At 43.8% G+C, this 27586-nt stretch overlaps 1 protein-coding gene across 2 annotated transcripts in view; it reads right to left on the bottom strand.

The window, feature by feature from the left end:
* Positions 1-27586, bottom strand: part of PHACTR1 (phosphatase and actin regulator 1) — a 396039-nt gene that overhangs the window by 128269 nt on the left and 240184 nt on the right. For both annotated transcript variants that reach the window (XM_040432504.1, XM_040432503.1), the window contains one exon: positions 18045-18209. In XM_040432504.1, the coding sequence (XP_040288438.1) occupies positions 18045-18209 (165 nt within the window). The remainder of the gene's footprint in view (positions 1-18044; positions 18210-27586) is intronic.

The raw sequence follows: 27586 nt of genomic DNA, 5'->3' as shown, positions 1-27586 counted from the left end.
AGGTGAAAAGTTGCTCGGTAGTGAAGGGGTTAAAGTTGTTTTCCAGGATTACTTTGGTTTTTACCAGATCTGTTCTGTTCATGTACCTCTTTTTTTTTTTTTTCAATTTGGACTCTCCTGACCCATTTTCACCCTCTGGTTTGTTTCCATCCTGTATGTAGCACTTTCTGTGGCTGCATCCAACCAAACCCATGAAGCACTTCTTTCTCTGCCACAGCTCCAGCACTGCCCATAACAACGCCCAACTAGTTTATAGCTCCTACCCCCAGCTAATTAGATATAAACTCCTCTATCACTGCCCTGTTACTGCTTTGACACACCCATGGACATTAGATCACAGAAAATAAGAAAGCTGCATGGACAAGGTCATGTGACCAAAGTCCTGAACGGACAACAGGAGCAATAAAGGTAAAAGAAATACATTACAAAATTACAGCTACCTTCATAAAAGGTTATTTGAAAGGATGTTGATGCAAACCGGAAAACCCCTTTAAGGCAGGAGGAGGACACACCAAATACATATAAAGAAATAAAGAAATTCATGTAAAAAACGTCATCAACACATACAGTATGCAGTAATTCATAATACTCATCTATAAAACATATAAACATGTTAAAGGGGTTATCCAATAGTAAAAATACCCGCCACAATGCCCGGGCCCCTCCTATAGACAATACTTACCCGGTCCTCAGCACCCACGTCCCTCCGGATCTCTGCACTGCCACCACTGCACCTCCCTGCTATTGGCTGCTTCCCACCCAGTGGGATCTGGAGGGACGTGGGTGCTAAGGACCGGGTAAGTATTGTCTATAGGAGGGGCCTGGGCATTGTGGGGGGTATTTGTACAATAATGTTTGTCCATATATTGCCATAATTACAGAAACATTAGTATCTATCCTAAACCTGCTTCTATTTAGTAACTATAATGATGAAAAATCATAGCCCTCCCCATTAGTGGTATCACTGAATTATTAAAGAACATTCACAATTAGAGCTTGACAATACCCTGAAGCTACGTGCTTCACAAGTCCTCAATTCTATGAGACCTTCACAAAAGACTGGAGTTAGCACAGAAGCATCGGGCTGTCTCTTCGCTTCTTAAGTCACCTCTTTTTGCAAAGATAAAATGTCAAGTGTGTTCTACCATTCATGTGGAAAAAGCACTGCAAATTGAAAAAGACAGCAAATTTAAAGCATCACATGGACGCCTCGGTGACTCTGATCAGACATGCACATGGGCCTATTTGTTATGTAGTTGATACCCTACATAAAAGAGGCCCAGCGCTCCCTGGAGCCACTGCACCCGCCAGATTACTGCTGGAGAAATATAGCACAAAGCAGCAGTGGCACGCCTGGGTATGGTGCAATCCGATGCAATGATTCCGTTCCCGCAGGAACCTTTCTCTGTTGCTATCGCTCCATATTGCGGTATTGCTCCTGGAAGGATCAGAGTGCCAGTGAACATACAACTCCAGCTCTACGTCTTTGTTGGCGTCCATTGTGGAAATAGACTGACTTTTATAAAAGCTCTTGCGCATGACAGTATTCCACATCTGTATTGTACGGTATTATATTGTAATACGGCACTCATGCACTGCACAGTGCACATACCGTACGTCTGGATGCCTACGGTTGTACAGGGAGGTGCACAGTCTTTAGTTCTCATTAATTATATGAGAAAAAAGCATTGTGGTGCGCTCCATCGCATGCATCAATGCATAGGTATTCTCCTCTGTACATGACTTCTGAATTCGGATGTTTCATCCGCAGTCGATTCGTTCATCCCTAATGACCACATCACGACTGTGCCGTGTGGTCGTACCCTTACCGAGAAACCATACTGTGGTGCAGTGGAATTACTTTCTCCATTCATATAACACAGTTAGGCCTCCTGCACACGACCGTAGGTGTCCCGTTGCCGTATTGCGAACCGCATTTGTGGATTGACAATACACGGGCACCGTTCCGTGTGCATTCCGCGTGCATTCACTTCAATGGGTCCGCAAATCCGGAGGTGCGGAACTGAAGCACAGAATGGAACCCTACGGAAGCACTACGGAGTGCTTCCGTGGGGTTTCGTCCCGTACTTCCGTTCCGCAAAAAAGATAGAACATGTCCTATCTTTTTGCGGAACGGCCGGATCGTGGACCCATTAAAGTGAATGGGTCCGCGATCCGCTGCGGCTGCCCCACGGTCGGTGATCGTGCAATCAGATTCCACCTTTCATTTTCCAGAGGAGCTGTCAAAAAAGACAGGTGGAATCTGATTGCTTGCTATAGGAAAGCGAGTTCTCCTCCACTTCCCATTTGGGCCATTTACCCCCTTCCTGACCGAGCCATTTTTTGAAAATCTGACATGTGTCACTTTATGTGGTAATAACTGTGGAACGCTTTTACTTATCCAAGTCATAGTCATAAATTTAAGTCAATATAATTCACCTTTATTTATGAAAAAAATCCCACAATTACCAAAAATGTAGAAAAATTTGCAATTTTCGAAATTTCTATTTCACTGCTTTTAAAACAGAAAGTGATACCTCATAAAATATTTGTTACTTAACATTCCCCATATGTCTACTTTATGTTGGCATCATTTTGTAAATGTCTTCTTTTTTTTTTTGACGACGTTACAAGGCTTAGAATTTTAGAAGCAATTCTTACATTTTTTAAGAAAATTTCCAAAACCCACTTTTTAAGGACCAGTTCAAGTCTGAAGTCACTTTGTGGGGCTTACATAGTGGAAACCCCCATAATTTACCCAATTGTAGAAAGTACACCCCTCAAGTTACTCAAAACAGATTTTACTAACTTTGTTAACCCTTTAGGTGTTCCACACGAATTAAAGGAAAATAGAGATTAAATTTCACTTTTTTGGCAGATTTGCCATTTTTATTCATTTTTTCTTTAACACATCGAGGGTTCACAGCCAAACAAAACTTAATATTTATTACCCTGGTCCTGCGGTTTACATAAACACCCCACATGTGATCGTAAACTGATGTAAGGGCACATGGCAGGGCGCAGAAGAAAAGGAGCACCATATGGTTTTTGGAAGGCAGATTTTGCTGAACTGGTTTTTAGATGCCAGTTTTATTGGTACTATTTTGGTACATATGATTTTTAATTGCTCTATATTATGTTTTTTGAGAGGCAAGGTAACAAAAAAATGGTCAAGATCAAGTGCTATTTTTATAGAGCAGGTTGTTACGGACGCAATGATATTAAATATGTCTACTTTGCTTGTTTGTTTGTTTCAGTTTTACATAAAGCATTTTTGAAAAAAAATACATGTTTTTGTGACTCCATTTTCTGAAAGCCATATTTTTTTATTTTTTCTGTATATCGTCTTGTGCAGGGGCTTATATTTTGCAGGAAGAGTTGACATTTTTATTGGTACCATTTTTGGGTACATATGATTTTTTGATCATTCATTATAACACTTTATGGGGCAAGGTGACCAAAAAATTGGTTGTTTTAGCACAGTTTATATTTATTTATTTTTACATTGTTCACCTGAGGGGTTAGGTCATGTGATATTTTTATATAGCAGGTTGTTACAAACGCGTAAATACATAATATGTCTACTTTTTCTCATTTATTTAAGTTTTACACAATAATAGCATTTTTTAAACCAAAAAAGTTATGTTTTAGTGTCTCCATGGTCTGAGAGCCATAGCTTTTTATTTTTTGACTGATTCTCTTAGTTAGAGTCTTATTTTTTGTGTGGGATGAGGTGACAGTTTGATTGGTACTATTTTGGGTGGCATACGCCTTTTTGATCGCTTGGTGTTGCACTTTATGTGATGTTAAGTGACAAGAAATGGCTTTTTTAGCACAGTTTTTATTTTTATTTTTTACAGTGTTCACCTGAGGGGTTAGGTCATGTGATATTTTTATAGAGCAGGTTGTTATGGACGCTTCAATACCTAATATGTCAAATTTTTTATTTATTTCACTTTAACACAATAATAGCAGTTTTGAAGCAAAAAAAATATAATATTTTAGTGTCTCCGAGTCATAGTTTTTTTTATTTATTGACCGATTGTCTTATGTAGGGTCTCAATTTTTGCAGGATGAGGTGACGGTTTGATTGGTAAAATTTTGGGGGGCATATGCCTTTTTTATCGCTTGGTGTTGCAATTTTTGTGATGTAAGGTGACAAAAATAGCTTTTTTTTGGCACTGTTTTTATTCACCTGAGGGGTTAGGTCATGCGATATTTTCATGGAGCTGGTTGTTACGGACACGGCGATACCTAATGTGTACTTTTTTTTATTTGTTTAACTTTAACACAATAATAGCATTTTTGAAAAAACAAAAATGATGTTTTAATATCTCCATGTTCAGAGCTATATATTTTATTTTATTTTTTAGTGATTTTCTTATGTAGGGGCAAATTTTTTGCGGGATGGGGTGATGGTTTTATTGGTACCATTTTGTGGGACATACGCCTTTTTGATCACTTGGTGTTGCACAGTTTTTATGGTGTTTATCGGACAGGGTGGATCATGTGATATATTTATAGAGCCGGCTGTCACGGACGCGGCAATACCAAATATGTTTATTTTATTTATTTTTTTCTATTTTTAACATATTTTTTTTAATTACTTAATTGGGAAAGAAAAAATGTTTACCTTATTTTTCAACACACTTTATTTTTATTTATTTATTTTATTTTTCATTTTACACTTTGCGTCCCTCATAAGGTCATACAAGACCTCTGGGGGGACATTAACATATTTTCTTTTCACCATTGATTTCTCCTGTAACTCTGGCTGACATAGTAGCCCCAGTTACAGGGGAAATACACCCTCCAGAGAGGCTGTACAGCACTATACTGTGCTGTACAGCTTCAGTGCAGGGCTGATCGAGGTCTGTGAAAGACCCGACAGCTCCTGCACTCTCCCGACCCCTGCGGTCACATGACCACCGGGCCGGGACAGGAAGCGCATAGCAGCGATCTAGAAGGCAGAAACACCTGGGAACTGTCCCTGCCTTCTCGCTGTCACTGAAAGCGGGCCCCTGACACAACAGCTGCACGATTAGCGTGCAGCTGCGATCTCTGAATGGATGTTTCAGAACGTCCATTCAGAGATAAACAACCACTACCCGAACGTTTAAAGTCAACGGGCAAATCTGAAGTGGTTAAAGAGTCAAAGACAAAAGTAGCCTGGTTATAACATTATGTAGTAAAGAGAAATTGTGAGGAGAGACTAAAAACTAGGTTTTGTTTTTTTCCTCAGATTTTTCTGACTTGCCACATCTTTTTTTTTTTTGGGTGGGGGATTGCTACTTCACCACTCCCTCTTTCCAGCCATTTTACCTGTGCAAATGTATCAGCAGTTTTGATAGTGCTTCAAGGGGTTGTCCTACAAAAAATATTCTACATTTTTTCAAACCAACACCTCGTGAAATTGTATGTAATCAAAAATGTAGTATAGCCTCTGAGTTATTTAACAAAATGCATCTGTATAGCGCCATCTGCTGTTTGTTCATTTCCTTCGTTCTCTGTCCACCACACTGAGGTGGTTGCACAAGTTCAGTTCCATCCTTTCAACTGCAGTGGTGATGTGCCGATACACGGCTCATGACTGCTGCAGCCAATCACTCTCTTCAGTGGTCTAACACTGAGAACCGTGATTGGTTGCAGCATTGACGTTTCGTACACCTGCACATCACTGTGTTGTACAGCATGTGACTGATGCAGCCAACCAGGGGTGGACTGGGAACTTAAAGTGGCCCTGGAAAAGTGGACCCATTTTGTAGGCAGGTCCAAATTAATAGAAGGCGGGCAACAGAAGTAGGCGGGGTCAACAATACTATAGCGCAAAATACCATCCCAGCAGAACCAAATAACACAGTCTAGCAAAATATACTGCCCCAAAAGCTGGCCCTCTGTGATGTCTACCAATAGCTACCATCTTCTGTCCTCCTCCTCCAGTTGTCTATGGAGCAGGGGGCTTAGGAGGTGAGGTGCGGGCCACAGCAGTTGAATTCAGGAGGGCATGTGTTGGGTACATGAGTACCTGATTCTCAAAGCATTAATTACTGTTGAGAGCTCATTATGTACTCAGTCAGCGGTGTAGTACCCCAGAGCAGGCAGTACCATTCCTACCACCTGCTACTGTCTCTAATGCCTAACCAATGTGTGACACCACTACACCTTTTGTTTCCAGTTCTTTTCAGAAAGTGATATGTGTTATTTATTGTATTTCATGCACTGTGCTTGGTTTACCAGTAGGTGGCAGTGTGTCTGGCTTTGAGCTATAGGTAGAATAGAAATAACCATTCCATTGTCTCCCCCTTCTTGGAGGAATGGGCTCTCCCAGATCTTCCAAAAGGAAAGGGGTGTCTAGCCTGTGAAGACTTAGTGGAGAGCTGGAAGGAGAAGAGACATGGCAAAGTGAGGGGAGCTACCTTCTCCTGTAGTAGGAGTCTTCCAGGGGAAGCAGCTCATAGAGCACCACGACTCCTTTCAGTTTATAGACTGGGTATTACGAGGGGTCAACGGCCAAAGGCACCCCACTCAGCGGTACCAGAACTGCTAGAAAGTTTAGTAGAGAAAGGCAAAGTAAAGTGTTTGAGCTGACCTACTAGTGCACCTCAAAACCTGCTGGAGCCAGAGAAAGATCAAATATTGTCTGGATACAAGTTTATTCAAGTAAAACTGTTAAACTTTACCAAGTCTGGACTTGACTTATTCCTCCAACCACAGCTCCTTTGAATGCTGCAGAGGCTAACCCTGGGGAGCGACAGTATCCAGGTAGAAGCATCGTGACACACAAAACTATTAAGGCCACATCACCAATTGACTTGGGTGGCCCCCTGGGGCATTGGCCCACCAGGAAATTTCCCTGTAGGGTCTATGGCCAATCCGCCCCTGCAGCCAACCGCTGAGGACACTGATTTGCCGCGGTGATACCGGCAGGACTGCACAAAATTCATTTATTTGCACTGCACAATAATAAAACAGCATCCGTTCCTGTAAAATGTCTTCATTTTACTATTTTATACTTTTTTTATGTATCTAATAGTCCATAAATCCAATATTCTGGTATCATTATGTCTCTGAGTGCAACGGTTTATTTGACATTTAACAGCGCTGAAATTTACAACCTGAATAACTACATTTTAGGTAGCCGACAAAGATGGGAGAAAATGCATTTATAAATCTAGTATGATTGGTAATAATAAATGCATCATGGCTCCCCTATGTCTGAGACCAGTATAGCCGTGTTGTAGGTTGGGCAATAAATAAGAACAGGACTTACAGAAATATAAACAAGTCAAGCTGAAAAATGAAATATGATATACAATTAGTGGCCCATATACATAGCTTCCTCTTTCCTGAAAATATCACTAACCCCACTTATTCAGACTTGCGAAGCCTCCCGTACCACAAATCATCTGCCCATTATGAAGGACAGGAGAAACCTGTCTGCTGTATTATAATTGTACTGATGTACTCAAAGCAAAAGCAGGTATATAGCTAACATGCCCCTGAATGCAAATACGCAGAAAACACGCAAGGAGAAGTCTGCAGCTGTGATAGGTTAAAAGTAGGGGTGCACCGAAATGAAAATTCTGGTCCGAAACCGAAAATTCAGGATGCCCTTGACCGAAAACCGAAACCGAAACTGCCTTTTTGCCCAAATACTTTTAAAATACTTTTTTTTTAATGATTTTATTAATAATTCTTTTTCATGAATGAAATTCATCTGTGGGTGGCGCTGTTATGGAGAGGGGGATCTGTGGGTGGCGCTGTTATGGAGAGGGGGATCTGTGGGTGGCGCTGTTATGGAGAGGGGGATCTGTGGGTGGCGCTGTTATGGAGAGGGGGATCTGTGGGTGGCGCTGTTATGGAGAGGGGGATCTGTGGGTGGCGCTGTTATGGAGAGGGGGATCTGTGGGTGGCGCTGTTATGGAGAGGGGGATCTGTGGGTGGCGCTGTTATGGAGAGGGGGATCTGTGGGTGGCGCTGTTATGGAGAGGGGGATCTGTGGGTGGCGCTGTTATGGAGAGGGGGATCTGTGGGTGGCGCTGTTATGGAGAGGGGGATCTGTGGGTGGCGCTGTTATGGAGAGGGTAATCTGTGGGTGGCGCTGTTATGGAGAGGGTAATCTGTGGGTGGCGCTGTTATGGAGAGGGGGATCTGTGGGTGGCGCTGTTATGGAGAGGGTAATCTGTGGGTGGCGCTGTTATGGAGAGGGGGATCTGTGGGTGGCGCTGTTATGGAGAGGGGGATCTGTGGGTGGCGCTGTTATGGAGAGGGGGATCTGTGGGTGGCGCTGTTATGGAGAGGGGGATCTGTGGGTGGCGCTGTTATGGAGAGGGGGATCTGTGGGTGGCGCTGTTATGGAGAGGGGGATCTGTGGGTGGCGCTGTTATGGAGAGGGGGATCTGTGCACTGTTATGGAAAGGGGATATGTGCACTGTTATGGGCATAACAGTGCACAGATCCCTTTTCCCATAACAGTGCACAGATCCCTTTCCCCATAACAGTGCACAGATCCCTTTTCCCATAACAGTGCACAGATCCCTTTTCCCATAACAGTGCACAGATCCCCCCTCCCCATAGCAGTGCCATAGACCGATCCCCCTACCCATAACAGCCCCGGCCCTGCTGCTCACAGCATCACTTACTGCATCTTTATTTTACCTTACAATCGTGACGCTCCGGTAACAACTCTGCAGGCAGAGCGGAGGGCGGCGTAATGTCACTTACTCACGTGACGCACCTGCTCCGCCCACTTTATGAATGAAGGAGGCGGAGCAGGCGCGTCACGTGAGTAAGTGACGTTACGCCGCCCTCCGCTCTGCCTGCAGAGTTGTTAGTTACTAGAGCCTCACGATTGTAAGGTAAAATAAAGATGCAGTGACAAAGTAAACCGCCCGCCCGGCGCCCGCCCGCAGATGGTGGGTGACAAATCCCACACCCCATATTTTCGGCCGATATGTAACAATATCGGCCGAAGTGGATTAGGTGCATTTTCGGCCGATATTTTCGGCTGTCGAAATTTCGGTGCACCCCTAGTTAAAAGATTTTTGTCCTAGATGTCTTTTTTCTAAGTGGGCCAGAAGAATGTTATAATAATAAAATAAATATATACCTACCTCCTGGTGTCCTTCCGCTCCAGCACCACCACTCGTCTCCTGCCTGCCACTGCAGCTGTGGAGTAATGTTTTCAGTGGCAGCGATAATGTGCTGCACACAAGAGACTGTGGTAGCCAATCACTGACCTCAGCGGTACATGGCATGAGACTGCTATACTAGTGATTGGCTGCAGCAGTCACCGTATACCAGTACTTCACTGTTGCAGTCAGAACTAAAAAGCTGAGAAGCAACATCCCTCAGAGTGGCAAGTATAACTTTTTTTTTATTATAACAATATCTCTGCCAATTAAAAACATATTCATATTCATAATATACTGCAAATCATTTTTTAAGGGAATCAGTCACCAGGGACTTCCCTATCAAACTGTTTGCATAGACACATCGCTCTGGATCACCTGATTAAAACGCTGTTTTTCTTTTGTTGATCTGAGCCTCCGTTCCCGAGTTACCACAATACTTTTTTCGTAATATGCAAATCAGGCTACAGTGCAATGAGGGCATCACTGTTGCTCTTGTTGCACCCAAGAAAAATATCATAAAACTTGGGAACGGAGCCTCGGATCAACAAAAGAAGAAAATTGTTTTAATCAGGTGAACCACAGCTATGTGTCTGTAAAAATAACTGGATAGGGAGGCAGCTGGTGACCCCTTGGTCACTTTCTTACTGTTGACCAATGTGTGCGTAACTTGATTATACAGCACTTACTAATATAGCCTTTGTTGAAATTCTGTGCCATATTCTGTATTTCATGCCCCCTTGTTTGCCAAGTCATTTGTGCTGTCTACACAGAGGTCTTGTCCATAAAATGGCTGCCGATGAAGGGTCATGTGACCAATCAAATCACCTCCATGTGATGTTTTCTTCATTTAAATACACTACATCTGCCATCTGCACTTTACTGTTGGGAGTTTAGTGCAGTGTGTTAGAATGGAGGAGACGGAGTGATGTCTGGTCACGTGACCCTCCATCAGCGGCCATCTTGGGGATGGGGGTATGGCTTATGTAGTATAGCAAACGGGACATAATGTATACACAGGCTATATTAGTAAGCGCCATATACTCACTCATCTTTGGTCACAAGTAGCCAGAAAGTGGACATCCCCTTAAAGTATTGGAAATAGATGACATGCGCAACAAATTCCTCATAAACCTGCAAGAATACCATAAATACTCCTCAAACAGGAACGTTTCTGATAAAAAAGTTACCGGTTCAACAAGTCCAAACCATGTTGATCCAGAAGAAGGCAAAAAAAATATTTAAAAAATTAGATGGCCATCAATTATCCCATATTAGGGATATCAGAAGCTTCACTGTTAGTACAGTCCCCAATATTTTATTAATTTCTGCACTTATATAGCGCTACTATATTCCACAGCGCTTTACAGACATTAGCATCCAACTGTCTCCAATGGGGCTTACAATCTAAGGTCCCTATCAGTATGTCTTTGGAGTGTGGGAGGAAACCCATACAAACTCCATGCAGATGTTGCCCTTAGTCGGATTCGAACCTAGGACCCCAGCGCTGCTAGGCACCAAGGCTAACCACTGAGCCACCGTGCTGCCCATATGTTCTATACTGCATTCATAACCTGCTAACAATACAAATATTATATTCCTTCCATGACTAGCATGAAGACTGTTCAATTATTATACATAATAACAGCTTTTACTTGCAATCCTTGACATCAGTGGTTCAGATAGCGAGATTACTTTTTTTTTAGCAGATGTTTTGATGTTGTTGCCAGTAGAACGAAGGAAAAGGCAAGATTTTTTCTTCTACAAGTATGCAAATGAATACTTGCAAAAAGAAACATCTAAAAATAATAACAATGGAATAAACTCGAAACGGAGAAGCAACTCAACGCAGTCGATACTGACTCAAAAGAGACAAAAGTGCAATGAATTCAATGCTGACACAAAACAAGCTGACGTATAATGTTGCCAACGAGCATAAAATCAGTTACACCATACTGGGAGGCAGTAACACAAGATAAACAACAAACTAAGGGCTCAGGCACAAGAACGTTGTTTGGGTCTGCATTGCGGACCCATTCACTTCAATGGGGCTGCAAAACATGGGGACAGCACTCCGTGTGCTGTCCGCATGCGTTGCTACCTTCCGTGGCCGCGCAAAAAACTAGAACATGTCCTATTCTTGTCCGTTTTGCAGAAAAGAATAGGCAGCATCTGCGTTTTGCGGATCCACAATTGAGCGCTAAGAGGACTTTAAGAACTCACGCACACAACCATATTTCTTTTCAGTGTGACATCTGCTGTTTTCACGGATAGCACACTGACTCATTCATTTCTATGGGGCCATGCACACATCAGTTTTTTGAGGATTCGTCAGCGAGATCTTGTCCGTATTTGTGGATGAGGACACCTCCCTTTATTGCTGGGAGTGAGAAAAATCCAGAATGTGCATGGAACGAAATCATATTTTGCATATCTGTTCTTCCTCAAAATGAAATGTGAACCTCATAAATGAATGCAACCCTCTTATTATCGAGGAGGCAGATGTCACTGGCGGGATGTGCTAAGGCAATGTTAGCAACTATGATGGTGAAATAAGGAGAAAAATCAAGTACTCAGTAGACAGGCAAAAATGCCCAATAAAAAGTGGAAAGGCCAACAAATTCATGTATTTAGTAAAAACTTGAGAACAAACTGAAAAGGAGTAAAGAAGGAGCTACTTATTCTAGGTTCACATCTGCAGATATGGCAGGCTGCTCCAGCAGAGGAACTGCCTGCCAGAGTTCACCATATCCGGCATAGTCAGATAATGCTGTCAACCACTGGATCCCCAGGGAATACATTGGGATCTGGCTCCTTTTTGGTAGAAATGCCTGCTTCCATGCACAACTTTTTGTCCGACTGAAAGCTGGCATTTCTGCCAGAAAGCAGCCAGATCGGATCCTAATATACTCAATGGGGATCCGGTGGTTCACGCCATTAACCGGCTATGCTGGTGAACTCTGGCAGGCTGTTCCTCTAAACGCGGATGTGGTCCGGGTGGCTTCTGTGTTGTGTCTGTAGATTTCAAGGATTTTTAGACTATATGTGCATGAGGGATCCATAATCACGGAGAAAAAAGGGCATGCTTTCGTGGTGTTACCACAGACCCACGGTCCACAGCAAACCACTGATGTGTGAATATATACATCAGAGCCAATGGATACTTGAGGGGTCCATGGACAACATAACCAGCACACGTCCTTGATTCACTCAGGGCTCATGCACATGAACGTGCCGTTTTTTGCGGTCCGCAACGGATGCTGCCCATGTGCCTTTCGCAATTTGCGGAACGGAACAGAAGGCCCATTATAGAAATGCCTATTCTTGTCCGCAAAACGGACAAGAATAGGACATGCCTCATAATTTTTTGGGGCCACGGAACAAAGCAACGAATGCGGACAGCACACAGAGTGCTTGTAGAAAAGAAGATGGCTTCGGCAGCATTCCGCAATATCAAAAATACTTTAATCGTACCTCCAGACACAGATGGCAACGAACGTTTCGACTGTGTAACAGTCTTTGTCAAGCCTAATGACACAAAATCTGATAGGCATATATATACCCCCCTCATATAAAATACACACCCCGTTACATCATTAGTGCAGATCACTACACAATAGGATACACATGTTCATACTTTAACTCACAGCTAACGACATGTCCAACGAACTCGTGTAGTTCTCCTCGGCGTTCCCTTATCTGTAATGCGCAGTCGCGTCTCAACCCATCTAAAACCCGGAAGTATCATACGTCGCCATGGCGCCCGGAGGCGCACGTGTCTCTAGCCAATGAGCTGCCAGAGGGCCTCACTGACGTCACAGACTGCGCGTCAACCTCGTAACACTCACCCAAGAGCGCACATCCGTGCGTCGATGGCGTGGGTCACATGAGGTACGCAGCCAGTAACAACATCGCGCAGGTACCGGCGCCATGACAACGAAGACGCCACGATCCACGCTGCTTACTGTGGAGTAAATATGTGCTATCCGTATCCAAAATGAACTGGTTTGTGCAACATATAGACAACACAGATAATAGCCCGATTACAGAGGGACATCAAGCCGGACTGTACATATTCATGATCATAACAGGTATAGGGCAAAAACATATCATAGCAAGTACAGATAGCAATACAAACAGTGTATCCCATGTATACTTCACATATGGATCATCATCATAGCACTTTGACATATAAATTTGGGGACCAATCCCCCGGTGGATGCGCTACATATAGGTTAAAATCATAATGTCCCTATACTAAGAGGACAAAACAATGACACACATCAATCGATGGATGAGACATTGAACTCTAGATTCAAACCAAAGGGTTGAAGGGACCTAAGGGTATGGATCCATTTAAGTTCCTTTTTCCTCAGGATTCCCTTCCTGTCCCCACCCCTTCTCAAATATCCCACGCTATCAATAGCCCGAAATCTCAATTGATTGATAGAATGTTTGCAATCAATGAAGTGTTTGGCAACCGGTTTGTCGAGTGCACCTGTTCTTATTGTACTTTTATGTTTATTAATTCTTTCCCTCAATTCCATCGTAGTCTCCCCCACATAGATCAAGCTACATGGGCACTGTATCATGTAAACCACATCTGTGGACTTACATGTATAGTGACCCTTGATTTTGAACCGTTTACCACTATAGGGATGTGTAAAACCGTCGCCTTTCATGATGCCACCACAGTTGCAACAGGAAAGGCAAGGGAAATTACCATTCCTCATTGGTGCTAGTCTTTTCTGTCTTTCGATGTCCTTACCCCCTATATCCGCTTTCACCAATCTATCCCGTAGGTTGGGGCTCCGTTTGTATGCCATCATTGGGGGAACTGAAAATTCAGTGACTGTAGGCAATCCTTTCTGCAGGATCTGCCATTCCTGACGTAGGATGGTGGCTATATTGCCGCTATCACTCCCAAAGATGGATACAAATGGAATTCGGGGGGTCTCATGTTTCTGTGGTTTCTTTACCAAAGTGGAACAACGTTCCATAGATGTAATCCTATGCTTGGTACGGTTAATCAATTTGGTGGGATGACCTCTCTTACTAAACTTATCGCACATCTCATCAACTCTGAATTCAAAGAGGGTGTCATCTGATACGATGCGACGTACTCTAAGTAATTGACTCCACGGAAGGGAGCTTACCATATTCTGAGGGTGACTACTGTCATACATTAACAAGGTGTTCTTGTCTGTAGGTTTTTGGAAGAGATCAGTACAGATCCTTCCATTGAGCACCTGAACTCGGACGTCAAGGAACTGCAGCTCACGGGCAGAATGCATCACGGTGAACTGCAGGTCCCGGACCCCAGAGTTCAGGTGCGCATGGAACTCATCCAACTCGGGCACGGTCCCCGTCCAAATCAAGAAAATGTCGTCGATGTAGCGCCACCAGCACAGGACTCTCTCAAAAAATGTGGAGTGATACACCAGCCGATCCTCCACCTCCGCCATGAAGATGTTTGCGTAGGTGGGGGCCACATTGGACCCCATCGCCACACCCCGCTTTTGCTGGTAGAAGGTGTCCCCGAAGAGAAAATAATTCCTCCTCAGGACCACCTCCAGGAGGGCGAGGATCAGCCGGCGCGCCCCAGGAGAGAGCCCTGTGCCGGCCAGGGCCACATCGACGACATTTAGACCATAAGAGTGATCAATGGATGTATACAGGGATACAACATCAAAACTCACAAGCAAAAACTCCGCCGGCAAATCAAGTGAATTCAGCTTTGTCAAGAAATGGCCAGTATCACTGATATAGGAGGGAGCCGTGGTCGCGTGGATCCGCAACACTTTGTCCAAAAAGATGGATACAGGATTAAAGATGGAACCCCTGCCCGACACTATAGGTCGGCCAGGGGGATCCACAAGACTCTTGTGGATCTTTGGTAAAACATATATCACAGGGGTGATCGGATGGCTCACCCGCAGAAAGCTGTTTAGTTCATCGTCAATGACTCCTTGACTAAGAGCCTCATCCAATAACACCCCTATGATATCTGCTATGTCCCACCTCGGATCCTTGCCCAACATCTCATAGACATTAATATCTCCTACCTGTCTTTTGATCTCGTCAATATATTTACAGGTGTCCATCACGACCACGGCGCCCCCCTTGTCAGCTGGCTTGATCGTCAATTGCTTGTTGTGTTCCAGTTCAAGAACAGCCCGCCTCTCATCTTGAGATAGGTTGTGTTTGAACTGGTGGGTTCCCTCCACCCTCAATTGCTCGATCCGTTTCCTGACAAAGCTGATGTAGGTTTCAATCACATGGTTGTTTTGCGGTGGAGTAAAGTGACTTTTATTGCGTAAATCGAAGTTTTTGCACATTAAGGTATCAGTGGAAACATCAAGTTGACTAATAGGTACATCAATATTTCTAACTGAAAAAAAAGCCTTCAGTCTCAAGCGTCTAAAGAACTTTTGTAAGTCGAGCTCAAACTCGAACCAGTCCCTTGATGTTGTAGGGCAGAATGTTAGGCCACGGCTTAGCACACTAATTTGTGCTTTGTCAAGCTGGAAGGAAGAGATGTTCACGACCAGGTTCATCATTTCCGCTGTCCGCGTCTCGTTACTCTCCCCTGGATATGGGTGGGGGCCTCTATCGATATTGGGGGAAGGGTTCTTGTTGGATCGGTGGTGTTTCCTACCACCCCTTCTATATCGCCTTCCCCTCTTTTTCTGCTTGGGCCTAAAAAATTAGACGCACCTGATTCGTCAGCGGAATCAGATTCCCCAGTGCTGAAGCCAAATCTGCCTTGATCAAAGCGTTTACCCCGTCTACGCCTATTAAACCTTTGTGGCTGAGATGACTGCCAGTTGTATATTTTGCCAGACTGGTAATCATCTAAGTCTCTATGCCACTTATCTCTCTTGACGTGTTCCACTTCCAACTTATGTCGTGCAATATGTTGTGTGGTCTTGTCTTTGTATACTGTAAAATCCTCAGCACTCATGAGGTCCTGGATCTGGACTTCCAACTCGGCTGTGGTTTTCCTCAGGTTGTCAACCTCTTTCTGCAAAAAGTCTATGTTTAATAACATTAATTCAAAAGAATATTGATTGTTGATAGCTTCAAAGGCTTTACAAAAATCACCATTCGTCGGGAATAAATTGGGGCGAAGATTAGATCTAAGTCCCCTAGGTATCCTCTGTTGCTTGTAATATTCCCTTAAGGTAATCAAATGTAATTCCATAGTATTCAATCTCTTGAGGTCCTGCTCTACTTTACGTTTCAGGATATCAACAGAGGGGGAGCTTAAAAATGTCACATCACATCCATCTACATTGATAAGTCGCTGTATGTCCTCATCAGTATATACATACATGTGTCTTGGCGAGGTATCCATATTCTTACTTGGACCTGGGGGACCCTCCATGATGTGTATCACCACTGCGTCCAACTCCCCAGTGCACGCCTCTCGGATCAAATGTAGAGACAAATAGTAGTGTAGAAGCAGCACTGTGCGGTCTCAGGATAATGCGTCTATGTCAATGCAGCAGCCTAACCGTAGGCCCTTGATCCATCAGGCCAAATCGTATACGTGTAGAAAAGAAGATGGCTTCGGCAGCATTCCGCAATATCAAAAATACTTTAATCGTACCTCCAGACACAGATGGCAACGAACGTTTCGACTGTGTAACAGTCTTTGTCAAGCCTAATGACACAAAATCTGATAGGCATATATGTACCCCCCTCATATAAAATACACACCCCGTTACATCATTAGTGCAGATCACTACACAATAGGATACACATGTTCATACTTTAACTCACAGCTAACGACATGTCCAACGAACTCGTGTAGTTCTCCTCGGCGTTCCCTTATCTGTAATGCGCAGTCGCGTCTCAACCCATCTAAAACCCGGAAGTATCATACGTCGCCATGGCGCCCGGAGGCGCACGTGTCTCTAGCCAATGAGCTGCCAGAGGGCCTCACTGACGTCACAGACTGCGCGTCAACCTCGTAACACTCACCCAAGAGCGCACATCCGTGCGTCGATGGCGTGGGTCACATGAGGTACGCAGCCAGTCTTGACAAAGACTGTTACACAGTCGTTCGTTGCCATCTGTGTCTGGAGGTACGATTAAAGTATTTTTGATATTGCGGAATGCTGCCGAAGCCATCTTCTTTTCTACACGTATACGATTTGGCCTGATGGATCAAGGGCCTACGGTTAGGCTGCTGCATTGACATAGACGCATTATCCTGAGACCGCACAGTGCTGCTTCTACACTACTATTTGTCAGCACACAGAGTGCTGTCCGCATCTTTTGCGGACCCATTGAAATGAATGGTTCCGTATACGGAATCAAAATACGGCCCGCATACGGAACGAAAAAACGTTTGTGTGCATGAGCCCTAAGGCCTTATCTCCTACTGCGCTTCATGGAAACCAATGAAATCCGTTGAGCTGAGATGTAGCTTTAGGTTAGTCAGACAGTAATATGATGAATATGATTTACAGGGTGTCTATAAAGGATCACCCTATGAAGCCCCTGGACCCAGAGCTTGGGGTGGGCTGCCTATGCATTCCACAATACTGACTTGCCAAGAGCTGCTGACATTCAGGATCTCCTGTATACTGCACTGAGCAGCCGAACAATTCAACTGGTAAGTGGATTCACATCAGTTCAGGGGGCACTATTCCATTGTTATTCCTCTTGGAAATATAAGATTCAACTAACAATTCAACGTAATAATTTCCCTTTTCAGTGGAAGCACTGACTGGACAGTGTCATAATGTGGGGGGAAACACACCAGTGACAAGGGTAATGGAAACACCATTGATTCATATATTTCCAGGGGGAATAACAGCGGCACAGCATAAAGAAGAATTCTAAGAAAGATGATAAGTCCAGAGAGCTGACACTTGAACACAAGGATTATATAAAAGCATTTACCTGCAGACGTCTGCTTGAACTTTTCACTTTTTTTCTTTCTCCATTTCCAAGGCTTGAAAAGTCTTCCTAAAGTGGCGAATTTACTTCTTCGCCTGATGGGTGGAGTGTGGGTGCCAGGCACTAGGGACTCGGAGCGCATTGCAGCCAGTCTTTCCACTTCTTCAGCTGAAATATGCAAGATATGAGAAGCAGGTCAATTCTCTGAAACATTTAGTACCAGTAATACATAACAATAAGAAATGAATAACATATATATATATTGTAATGCCGTGGGCTCCTACGACCAGTGTTGAAGAGAGGCAGGGACACGACAAAGTCACTTCAATACGGTTTATTGCTCGCTCCAGCAAACTTACAGTTCAGTAAAGCCGGATCGCAGCCGGGACAAGTAATCAGTCCATGACATCCAAAATAAGTAATGCAGGCTCGGGTCTCCTCCAGGTCCACAGGCCGGTGTTGCTCCACTCGTGCCCTGCACTCTGGGATCTGCAGACTCGCACTCTAGCAGACCCTGCTACATACTGCTGACCAGAGGTCGCACTACGTTTTTTGCAGAAAATACTCCTCTGACCATTTTTGAGGAGGAATACGAAAGTTGGGGTAATTCAAATACATAATACGTAGGCCTGCACTCGCTCACATCTGCGTTGGAGGCTGCGTTTGGAGCCTCTGTTGCAGATTCTGTCGAAAAGACCAGACAAAAAAGCCTTATATGCAGCACTTTTGGGTACGGTACGTACTTTCACACTTGTGGCAGAGGATTCCGGATTCCGTTGCCGGAACTGCCTGCTGGATCCGTCAAAACGAATGCACACTGATGGCATTTGACAAATGCATTAAAATCCGTCTCTCCGGTTTTTTTTTTTTCACATTTTTTGCGGTCTGAGCATGTGCAGACCGCAAAGCCGGATCCGTTTTGCCGGAACACTCGGGGCCGGATCCGGCATTAATGCATTTCAATAGGAAAAAATGCTGGATCCGGCATGTGTTCTGGAATTTTGGACGGAGATAAAATTGCAGCATGCTGCGGCATTATCTCCGTCCTGAAAAGGCAGAAAGACTGAACTGAAGATATCCTGATGCATCCTGAACGGATTGCTCTCCATTCAGAATGCATAGGGATAAAACTGATCAGTTCTTTTCCTGTATTGAGCCCCTAGGACGGAACTCAATGCCGGAAAAGAATAACGCTAGTGTGAAAGTACCCTAAAAAGACAGGATCCCGAACGGATCCCATCATAGTCGGTGGAGTCTGTCCAGCTTCTTCCCTGCTGTAAGGAGCTTTGCTATTGGTTATTTCAGGCACAGACAGCATCGCTCCGCTGCCCGCGCCATTCACAGCACTCACTGCACTGATGAATGTGGGGGAAAGTCTAAGGCGTATTGGTACGACTGAACAAGCGTCTATGTGTATGTGTGTTAAATGCCATAATCATAGAAAATAGAATAATAGAAGCTTATCTGGAATAATAGAAATAAAATGGAGGCAGATATATGCCGACCAGATACTGTCAAATGTCAGTGGATGACCAAAAACGAATTTCCTCAAGGGATCTGCATCTCCCATTAGCCTTCATCTACACCAGCACAAAGAAGGAAAGCTGACGTGTGGAGAGATGAAGTACATGAGACAAAGAAGCGCCTAGATACGACCATGGAAATGTATTCATGCAACTTCAAATTATGATGTGTTAGCAAAAAAGTAAGAAAGCAGCCAAATCCTTCTTCATCTCACCATGTGTTCAGAAAAATGTAAGATTTTATGGGCAGCATGCAGACAAAGAGGCATAATATCTTATCCATACTCAACCTCCCAGATGTCTCCTATAATGGCGTATTTATCACACTCAGGGCTGATTCACACGACTGCCATCGGCCAGGCAGACATGATCTGCGTGTCTGCCACATCTCCTGAGCCGAACTGACTGTATCGTGGTCATTTGTGATACGGTAAGTGCAGATGTGATCGAGGGTCCAGCATTCACTTCTATGGGAGTTAGACTAACAGCCGGACATGTTTGCATGATGGGAGTTGTAGTATCATGTGTGTACAGTACAATAGGTCCGCCATCAGATATGAACTGACTGTGTCATAAATCACTATGATACAGTCAGTTGGGGTCAGGGGAGCAATGGGCACGTTCTGGTGTCTTGGTGCAGTTTTGGAAGCCGAAACCTAGAGGAATTCAAAAAGTAGTATCTCTCGTCAATACTTTCTCTGCTTTTATGATCCGCTTCTAATTTTGGCTTCGAAAACTGTATTATGAAACCTGAACACATGGTCATACCCTATGGGTAATGATTTAACAATAGTGTGGTAGGTGGCATGAACTTATGAAAGGCACAAAATATATGAAGGTGGTGCAAACGGCCTAATACATTAGGTGCAACTCTCTCGACATGTTAGACACATTTCTGCCTCCTGCATGTACCTAATAATCTACATCACAAATGGTGTATGTCCTTCTCCTATTCTGCTTAGACCCCTTTCCTGGAAAGTCCTCAGATCTGTGCACGAAGGCACTAAAGGTGCCCATACACCTTCAATAGCGACGCTTGTGTGGCCGACAGCTATTCCTCCTGACTCCTCCATACACATAGGTGCTTGGTTTAGCTGAGCACATGTATGTCTCCAATGGGGAGAAAGCTGCTGCCAAACACCTAGGATGGCAGCTTATCTCCTGCATGAACAAAATCATCGGGCTTCAAAGGATAACTGTCATATTTTTTTTTTATTTGCTAGTTTATTAGAGCTAGGCATGTATACCTGAGTTAGTCAGTCAATGATTGCCAAAAGATCTGTAATTACCTTATAATAACAGCTTTCAATACTGTCCTCTGTCCTTTTCCACTGCTCCCTTAAAAGACCGTTGCTAGGGCTTGTCTGTCTTCCCTTTAGTGTAAACAGAAGACAGAGGGGCGGTCCTTCACACTGCATGCCTGCATTAGGCTTCAGAGTGAGGAGGCGTGTCTCTCAGTAATCCAATCTGATTGGCTGGCAGGAAGCTGCTGGCTACAGGAAGTTTGTATGTGACCTGAGGGAATGCAGTTTTGTCCTCAGAGAACTGGCAGAGGAGCCATCTTGAGAAGATCCTCATAATGTAGGATTCAAAACAGCCGTAACTAAGAGGAAAACTCAAGGAAAACAGTGGTAAGTGAAGAAACTAAAGATTGCTTTATGCATAATGCTGCTGCAGTAGTAACATATGCTAAAATAGATTTTTTGATGAAAATATGACAGTTATCCTTTAACATTCAACTTGCCCAGTCCTTCTTCCAGGAGGCCCCCATATACACTGGACAGTCGGCCAATGATAATCTAATGCGTAGGCAGGTATTCTGATCAGTGCACACTATGGCCCAGATTTACTAATCTGTCTGAGCCAAAACTCTGTTTAAAAACCTGAGATGCGCCAAAGCGCGCCAGTTTGCGCCACTTTTTAGACAGATTTTTGGTGCAGATACATTAGTAAATCTGACGGAGCAGAGAGAAAATTCAGATCCTGCTAGTAGAGCATCTCAGCCTTGTACAGAGAAAAGGACTCCATGGGAATCATTTATTAAGCGGAAATACGCCTGCAACTACTCCCCACTCACACCAGGTCTAAAATTGTGGGCGTGGCATGGGCAGGGAAGGGGACGCCGGTCTTAATAAATGTGCCCCCATATTTTTAATAAAGACCAATAGAAAAAATTATATTTTAGCTCATAATGGGTACAATGCACTTACAAAAAAATTGCCCCAAAGGTAGCCTTTAAGTCATAATATAAAATTATATTCAATGAAAAGGTTGTTTGGACGGCACTCCTATAGCGATGGTCCGGTGCTCAGCGGTATGACAGTCAATATGTAAAATATATAGAACCGCGGCACTCAAATTAAGTAGTTAATTATTTATTTATTTATCCATCCACAAGATTAGGACTTAAGGCCTTAAGTCCTAATCTTGTGGATGGATAAATAAATAAATAATTAACTACTTAATTCGAGTGCCGCGGTTCTATATATTTTACATAATATAAAATTATACTCAATATAAAATTATGGTCCGAATATAAAACTATAGAAACAGTAAACAACTTAGCAAAGTGAAATAAAGAAGATCACTAAATAGTCCTTCAAGGACACATGGTATTTTTGGAGCTTCCTTTATTACATCTTCATTAAAAGTTATTTTCCTAAATCAAGTCATCATCACTTATCTATCGCAAATCGCTTGCAAAACGCTAATCAGCGCTTCTCATCCAGAAGAGTCTTTCAATTCTCCATCATCATTCTAATTTCTAGATCACTAGACAATCAACATAAATGTTTAGTCAAGTATCTAAATCTAAGCACAGAACAGTAATTTACCTGTCATATTAATAATCGCTGTAAATAAATCAGCAAATATGAAACAAACAAAATCAAATATTGGCAGAAGAACTATAAAGATAAAAAATACATGACATTGATGACCTCTCCTTACTTGAATGGGAGAAGCTGTAATTCCACTCCACCGCCACTACAAACAGCCGATCAGCGGGGGTGCTGGGAGCCAGACCCCCACTAATCTGAAATTGATGACTTATCTTGAGGATCAATATCGCGAAACGGGACAACCCCATCAAGTCACTGGCATCACTTGGTGATGCCAGTAGTATGGCACAAGACCGCTGAGGCCACTGGCTGCAGTGGTTATGTGCTGGTATGCCATCATTGGCAATCTGAAAAGAAAGAATGGTGTGGGCAATCCGACAATATTCTGTGCAGGATCGGCAGGGGATTGAAAAGGTGACGAGTACTATACCTGTTATTTGCTGCTCACCTTTTTTCTTTTTTTTTTTAAACACTTGGACTTAACGTCCTTCTACGCCCATTTCCAGACCCAATTTTAAAGAGATCGTATCAATTAAAGGGGTTGTCCGGTTACATGATATTTATGAATTCTCCTTACTTGAATGGGAGAAGAAGCTGTAATTACACTCCACTGCCCCTAAAACATATGCTGAACTGCTACTGCGGAACGTATTCATATACGAAAATTATTACAGTTCTATGTTATTTGAAATACATCATGGGACAGATATAGACAGCCATAGAGGGTCTAGCCATTGAGCACACACTGCACAACCCTCCCCTGTCCAATCCACAGAAATGGTTTGCAGGGCAGTTTATCTACAGTAGAGGTATGCCAGATAGCAGCCTCCCTTTAAATGAGCATCCTTGAAAGCATCCCATTCATGACCACAGGGTCCACTTGTGTTACATGCTTAACCATGTTACATCAGCAGCCAATTTATTTATTGCTCCAATGCATCTCAAATAAAAAATTCTCCTCTCGCTTTCTAAAACTTAACATGGATAAAACAGAGTTCATCATCTTTCCCCCATCTTGCTCAACCCCCCCAACAGACCTATCTAGCACGATCAATGGCTGCACACTCTCCCCGGTCACCGAAGTCCGCTGCCTTGGAGTGACCTTGGATTTTGCCCTTCCCTTCCGACCGCACATCCAAGCTCTTTCCACCACCTGCCGCCTCCAACTCAAAAACATCTCCCGCATCCATGCTTTTCTTAACTTTGAATCTGCGAAAATGCTTGTACATGCCCTCATCATCTCCCGCCTAGACTACTGCAACATTCTCCTCTGTCGCCTTCCATCTAACACTCTTGCACCCCTCCAATCTATCCTCAACTATGCTGCCCGACTAATCCACCTCCCACCCTGTTATTCCTCTGCCTCTCCTCTCTGCCATTCCCTTCACTGGCTCCCCATTGCCCAGCGAATTCAGTTCAAAATACTAACAAATACATACAAGGCTGTCCATAACCTGTCCCCTCCCTACATCTCTGAGCTACTTTCTCGATACATCCCCACACGCACTCTCTGATCCTCACAAGATCTCCTTCTCTCCTCTTATCACCTCTTCCCACAATCGACTCCAAGATTTCTCCTGTGCATCCCCTTACTCTGGAACTCGCTACCCCAACATATCAGACTTTCATCTACAGTGGAATCCTTCAAAAGAAACCTGAAAACCCACCTCTTCAGACAAGCCTACAACCAGTGACCCTGCTGCCTCTATACCGCCATGACCAACTTCACCCGCACCTACTGTGTCCTTCTCCCATACCATGTAGATTGTAAGCCCTCACAGGCAGGGCCCTCTCTCCTTCTGTACCAGTTTGTAACTCGTCTTGTTTATGATTAATGCAATTGTCTGTATTATGTATGTATACCTCTTCTTATATCTACAGCGCTATGGAATGAATGGCGCTTTAATAATAAATAATAATAAAAATACATAATTTGTGTTGTTATGTCTAGTTGTTGTTTCATGTCTGGTCTGTTTCTGGTGCGTATAGTCCTGCATGGATGCTAGACATTTCCCCTGTCTGTGCCTTCGGTGAGAGGGCTCCTGGGTTCCCCAGAGTCCGTGTGCTGCTCTGCTTGTGGCCACCACACTTCCTGTCCGCATGGGGGTCCTTCCTGTAGTTGCGGCAGTAAGTGCCTTGGATCCAGTGGGTAACATTTGCCACTGAGTTCTTTTCTGCCAATCCAGTTTTACTTATCACTGTCTTCTCTTTATATGTGCCTGTTGGGGATTCCTTTTGTTGTGGAATGTTCTAGGGGTTAGGTGAACCCGCTCTGGAACATGACAGTTTGTTTTGTCTTCCCCTTTCATTGCATCTAGGCTGGTGGGAGACTCCTGTTCATCCGTGTCTTGGAAGAACAGGTCGTTTCAGTCCTGTCACTTTTCCAGGGTTCTTTAGGGTTAGTAGGGCCCGAGGTTCCTGTGTATGAGCCCTCCTACCATCTGGGTCCGCTTATATGGATAGGAGTCAGGGCGAGGATTAGGAATGCTTTAGGAGGTTACTTGCTCCCTTTTCCGGGTGTCCTGGCCTAGTTACTATTCCTGTTAAGCCTCAGTGTTCGGTGGGGAGTTTCCCCCCACTCCCCACCATGACAGTGACTGCTTTACAGAGGGATGATGTTCATGAGTGCTATTACATATAAAGAGGTCGGTCAGAGGTACACATGAAGCCACTTTATGGTCATGTGGAGAGTGAGGATTCTGTGCTATCCCTACAAACAAAGTGACTTAGGAGCTTGAAAGAGTTATTAGCCATTTGGCCTGTTCGTTTCATTTAGTGTCGCCAAGTACAATAACGCTATATGTAACTACGTCAATTACACAAGGTACATCTCCAAGCTTTTAAGAAATACTTCTTGTGTTCCAGCTTACAAAAGACGGTTTCAGCAATGACAAATCAACAGCAGTGATTAATCTGATGGAAGGTCTGGATTCAGCTGAATGTTTAGGCCTGGAATCAGCTGAATGTTTAGGTCTGGATTCAGCTGAATGTTTTGGTCTGGATTCAGCTGAATGTTTAGGCCTGAATTCAGCTAAATGTTTAGGCCTGAATTCAGCTGAATGTTTAGGCCTGGATTCAGCAGAATGTTTAGCTCTAGATTCAGCAGAATGTTTAGGTCTGGATTCAGCTTAATGTTTAGGTCTGGATTCAGCTGAATGTTTAGGCCTGGAATCAGCTGAATGTTTAGGTCTGGATTCAGCTGAATGTTGGCTCGTCCCCGTCACGGCCTGCTATTGGCCGTCACAGATCAGCTGATAGAAGAGGCTAGCGCTTTGTGAGTGCCGCAGCCTTTTCCTAGCCATGTAACATCATGGTACATCGGTCACATGGCCTAGTTGCAGCACAGCCCTATTCAAGTCAATGGAGCTGAGCTGCAATACCAAGCACAGCCGCTATGCAATGTATGGCGGTGTGCTTCGTAAGCTGCTGGGAACCCATGGTGCTCACCAGAGCTCCGGTGAGCGCTGTGGCTCCCCGAAACAGCAGATTGGCAGGAGTGTCGGGACTCGGACCCCGGCCAATTTGATAATGATAACCTATCCTGTGGATAGCTCATCATTATCTTTACCTGGATAACTCCTTTAATATTCCCTGCACTGCCGGAGGGTCACCACATTTAGGACGAGGCTGCTCTAATATCTCTCTGAAGGACAGAAAATTTACAGGCAGTAGAAAACAATGAATTTGTTAATAAAAATGACAGTTTTTAATAGTGCACCTGAGGTTACAATTTCTAAGTGAACAAACTGAAAAATAACGGGAAACAAATGGATTTGTCATGGATTTCCTTGCAATGGGTAGAATCTGCAACATAAACAGGCACAAAGGTCAATGTTCAAATGATTCTTCAGCAGAAGACTTCTTTTAAAATTTTACCGCCTGCATATTCAGCACCAAAATCTGGAGTGTATCTGCCCCATGTGAACATGCCCTAACAATGAACACGCTGTTCACTTTTACAACTAATGTTTGGCTACAATGCAGAATTACGGCTGATATTTAGGGGAATGATGGGAATGAGCCATTTCTTCCTGATCATTGCCTGCTTGTTGAAGCTGCATTTACATGCAGTAATCATCCCTTCGTTACTGCGATCATTCATCCCCAGACAGATTCATTGTTTGTTCCTGTTTACGTGGTGATATTTACAGCCGACATACAGTGACTTTATGTGCCAGGAAAACAATCTGCGGCATATCTAGAGAGTGCAACTATCAGGACCTAGTGTACGAGCATTCATTTCCGATAATTAAGGTACCCCCTACTGTACAATGGAAACAGCCCAAAAGATACGAGCATTAATTTCCGATAACTGTTCCAATAATCTGCCCATGTAAAGGGGCACTGTCTCACACTGCCAGCATAGCCTTCCGACAAGCTGTTCCGCCGCAGAATGTCGGGAATCGGCCGGACATGCACGCAGCGGTATTTGTCCGTCCGGTTCTCAAGATATTTGCTGGATTGAGGCCAGATCACCGCCGGACTCCATTACAGTTAATGGGACCAGACTGGAACAGCCTGCCGGATCAGTAAACACAGATGGAAAAGAGCATGACTGCAGCAGCAGATTACACGTGCTTTGTAGTCTGGAACCATGGAGATACATAGGTCAGAGAAAGTGCTGTATACACAGTATAATAGGAGATGTTAATCAAGGCGATATACTTTCCTTGTTTTTATTTTAGACATATTAGAGCTATACAAAATGACTATAAAGCTGGTCATCTGCGGATGAGGTTGTTCCTCTTCAGTACCGCCGCTTACTCATGTCTGCTAAGTGATTGAATTCCTACTTGAAATTAAATTAATGTGGTGAATCATCAGGCTTCTCTTATCAGGACCAGAAAAGAGACGCAATTATTGCTCTAGTAAATCTGTTAACTCTTAAAGGACCCTGCCGAGTGTTATTGCTTTGTCAGTTTTGTCAGTGGTCGTAGTCAGATACATTTGGGGCCCGAGGTTACGTAGTACGGGCAAATGTTAGTCATTAGATCATAGACCGCTGTTATGGGGGCACTGTGGAGCTGTATGCGTTTTAAAGTGGTTCTCCTGAGAGATACTGGGAGCCTGGATTACTTCTTTAGGTTGCTTAAAGGGAAACATACACTGCGTGCAGAATTATTAGGCAAATGAGTATTTTGACCACATCATCCTCTTTATGCATGTTGTCTTACTCCAAGCT

This window comes from Bufo bufo, chromosome 5 (assembly GCF_905171765.1).
Source record: "Bufo bufo chromosome 5, aBufBuf1.1, whole genome shotgun sequence".
NCBI lineage: Eukaryota > Metazoa > Chordata > Amphibia > Anura > Bufonidae > Bufo > Bufo bufo.
Note: the sequence above shows the minus strand (reverse complement) of the source record. Positions and strands in the feature narration are given on the sequence as shown.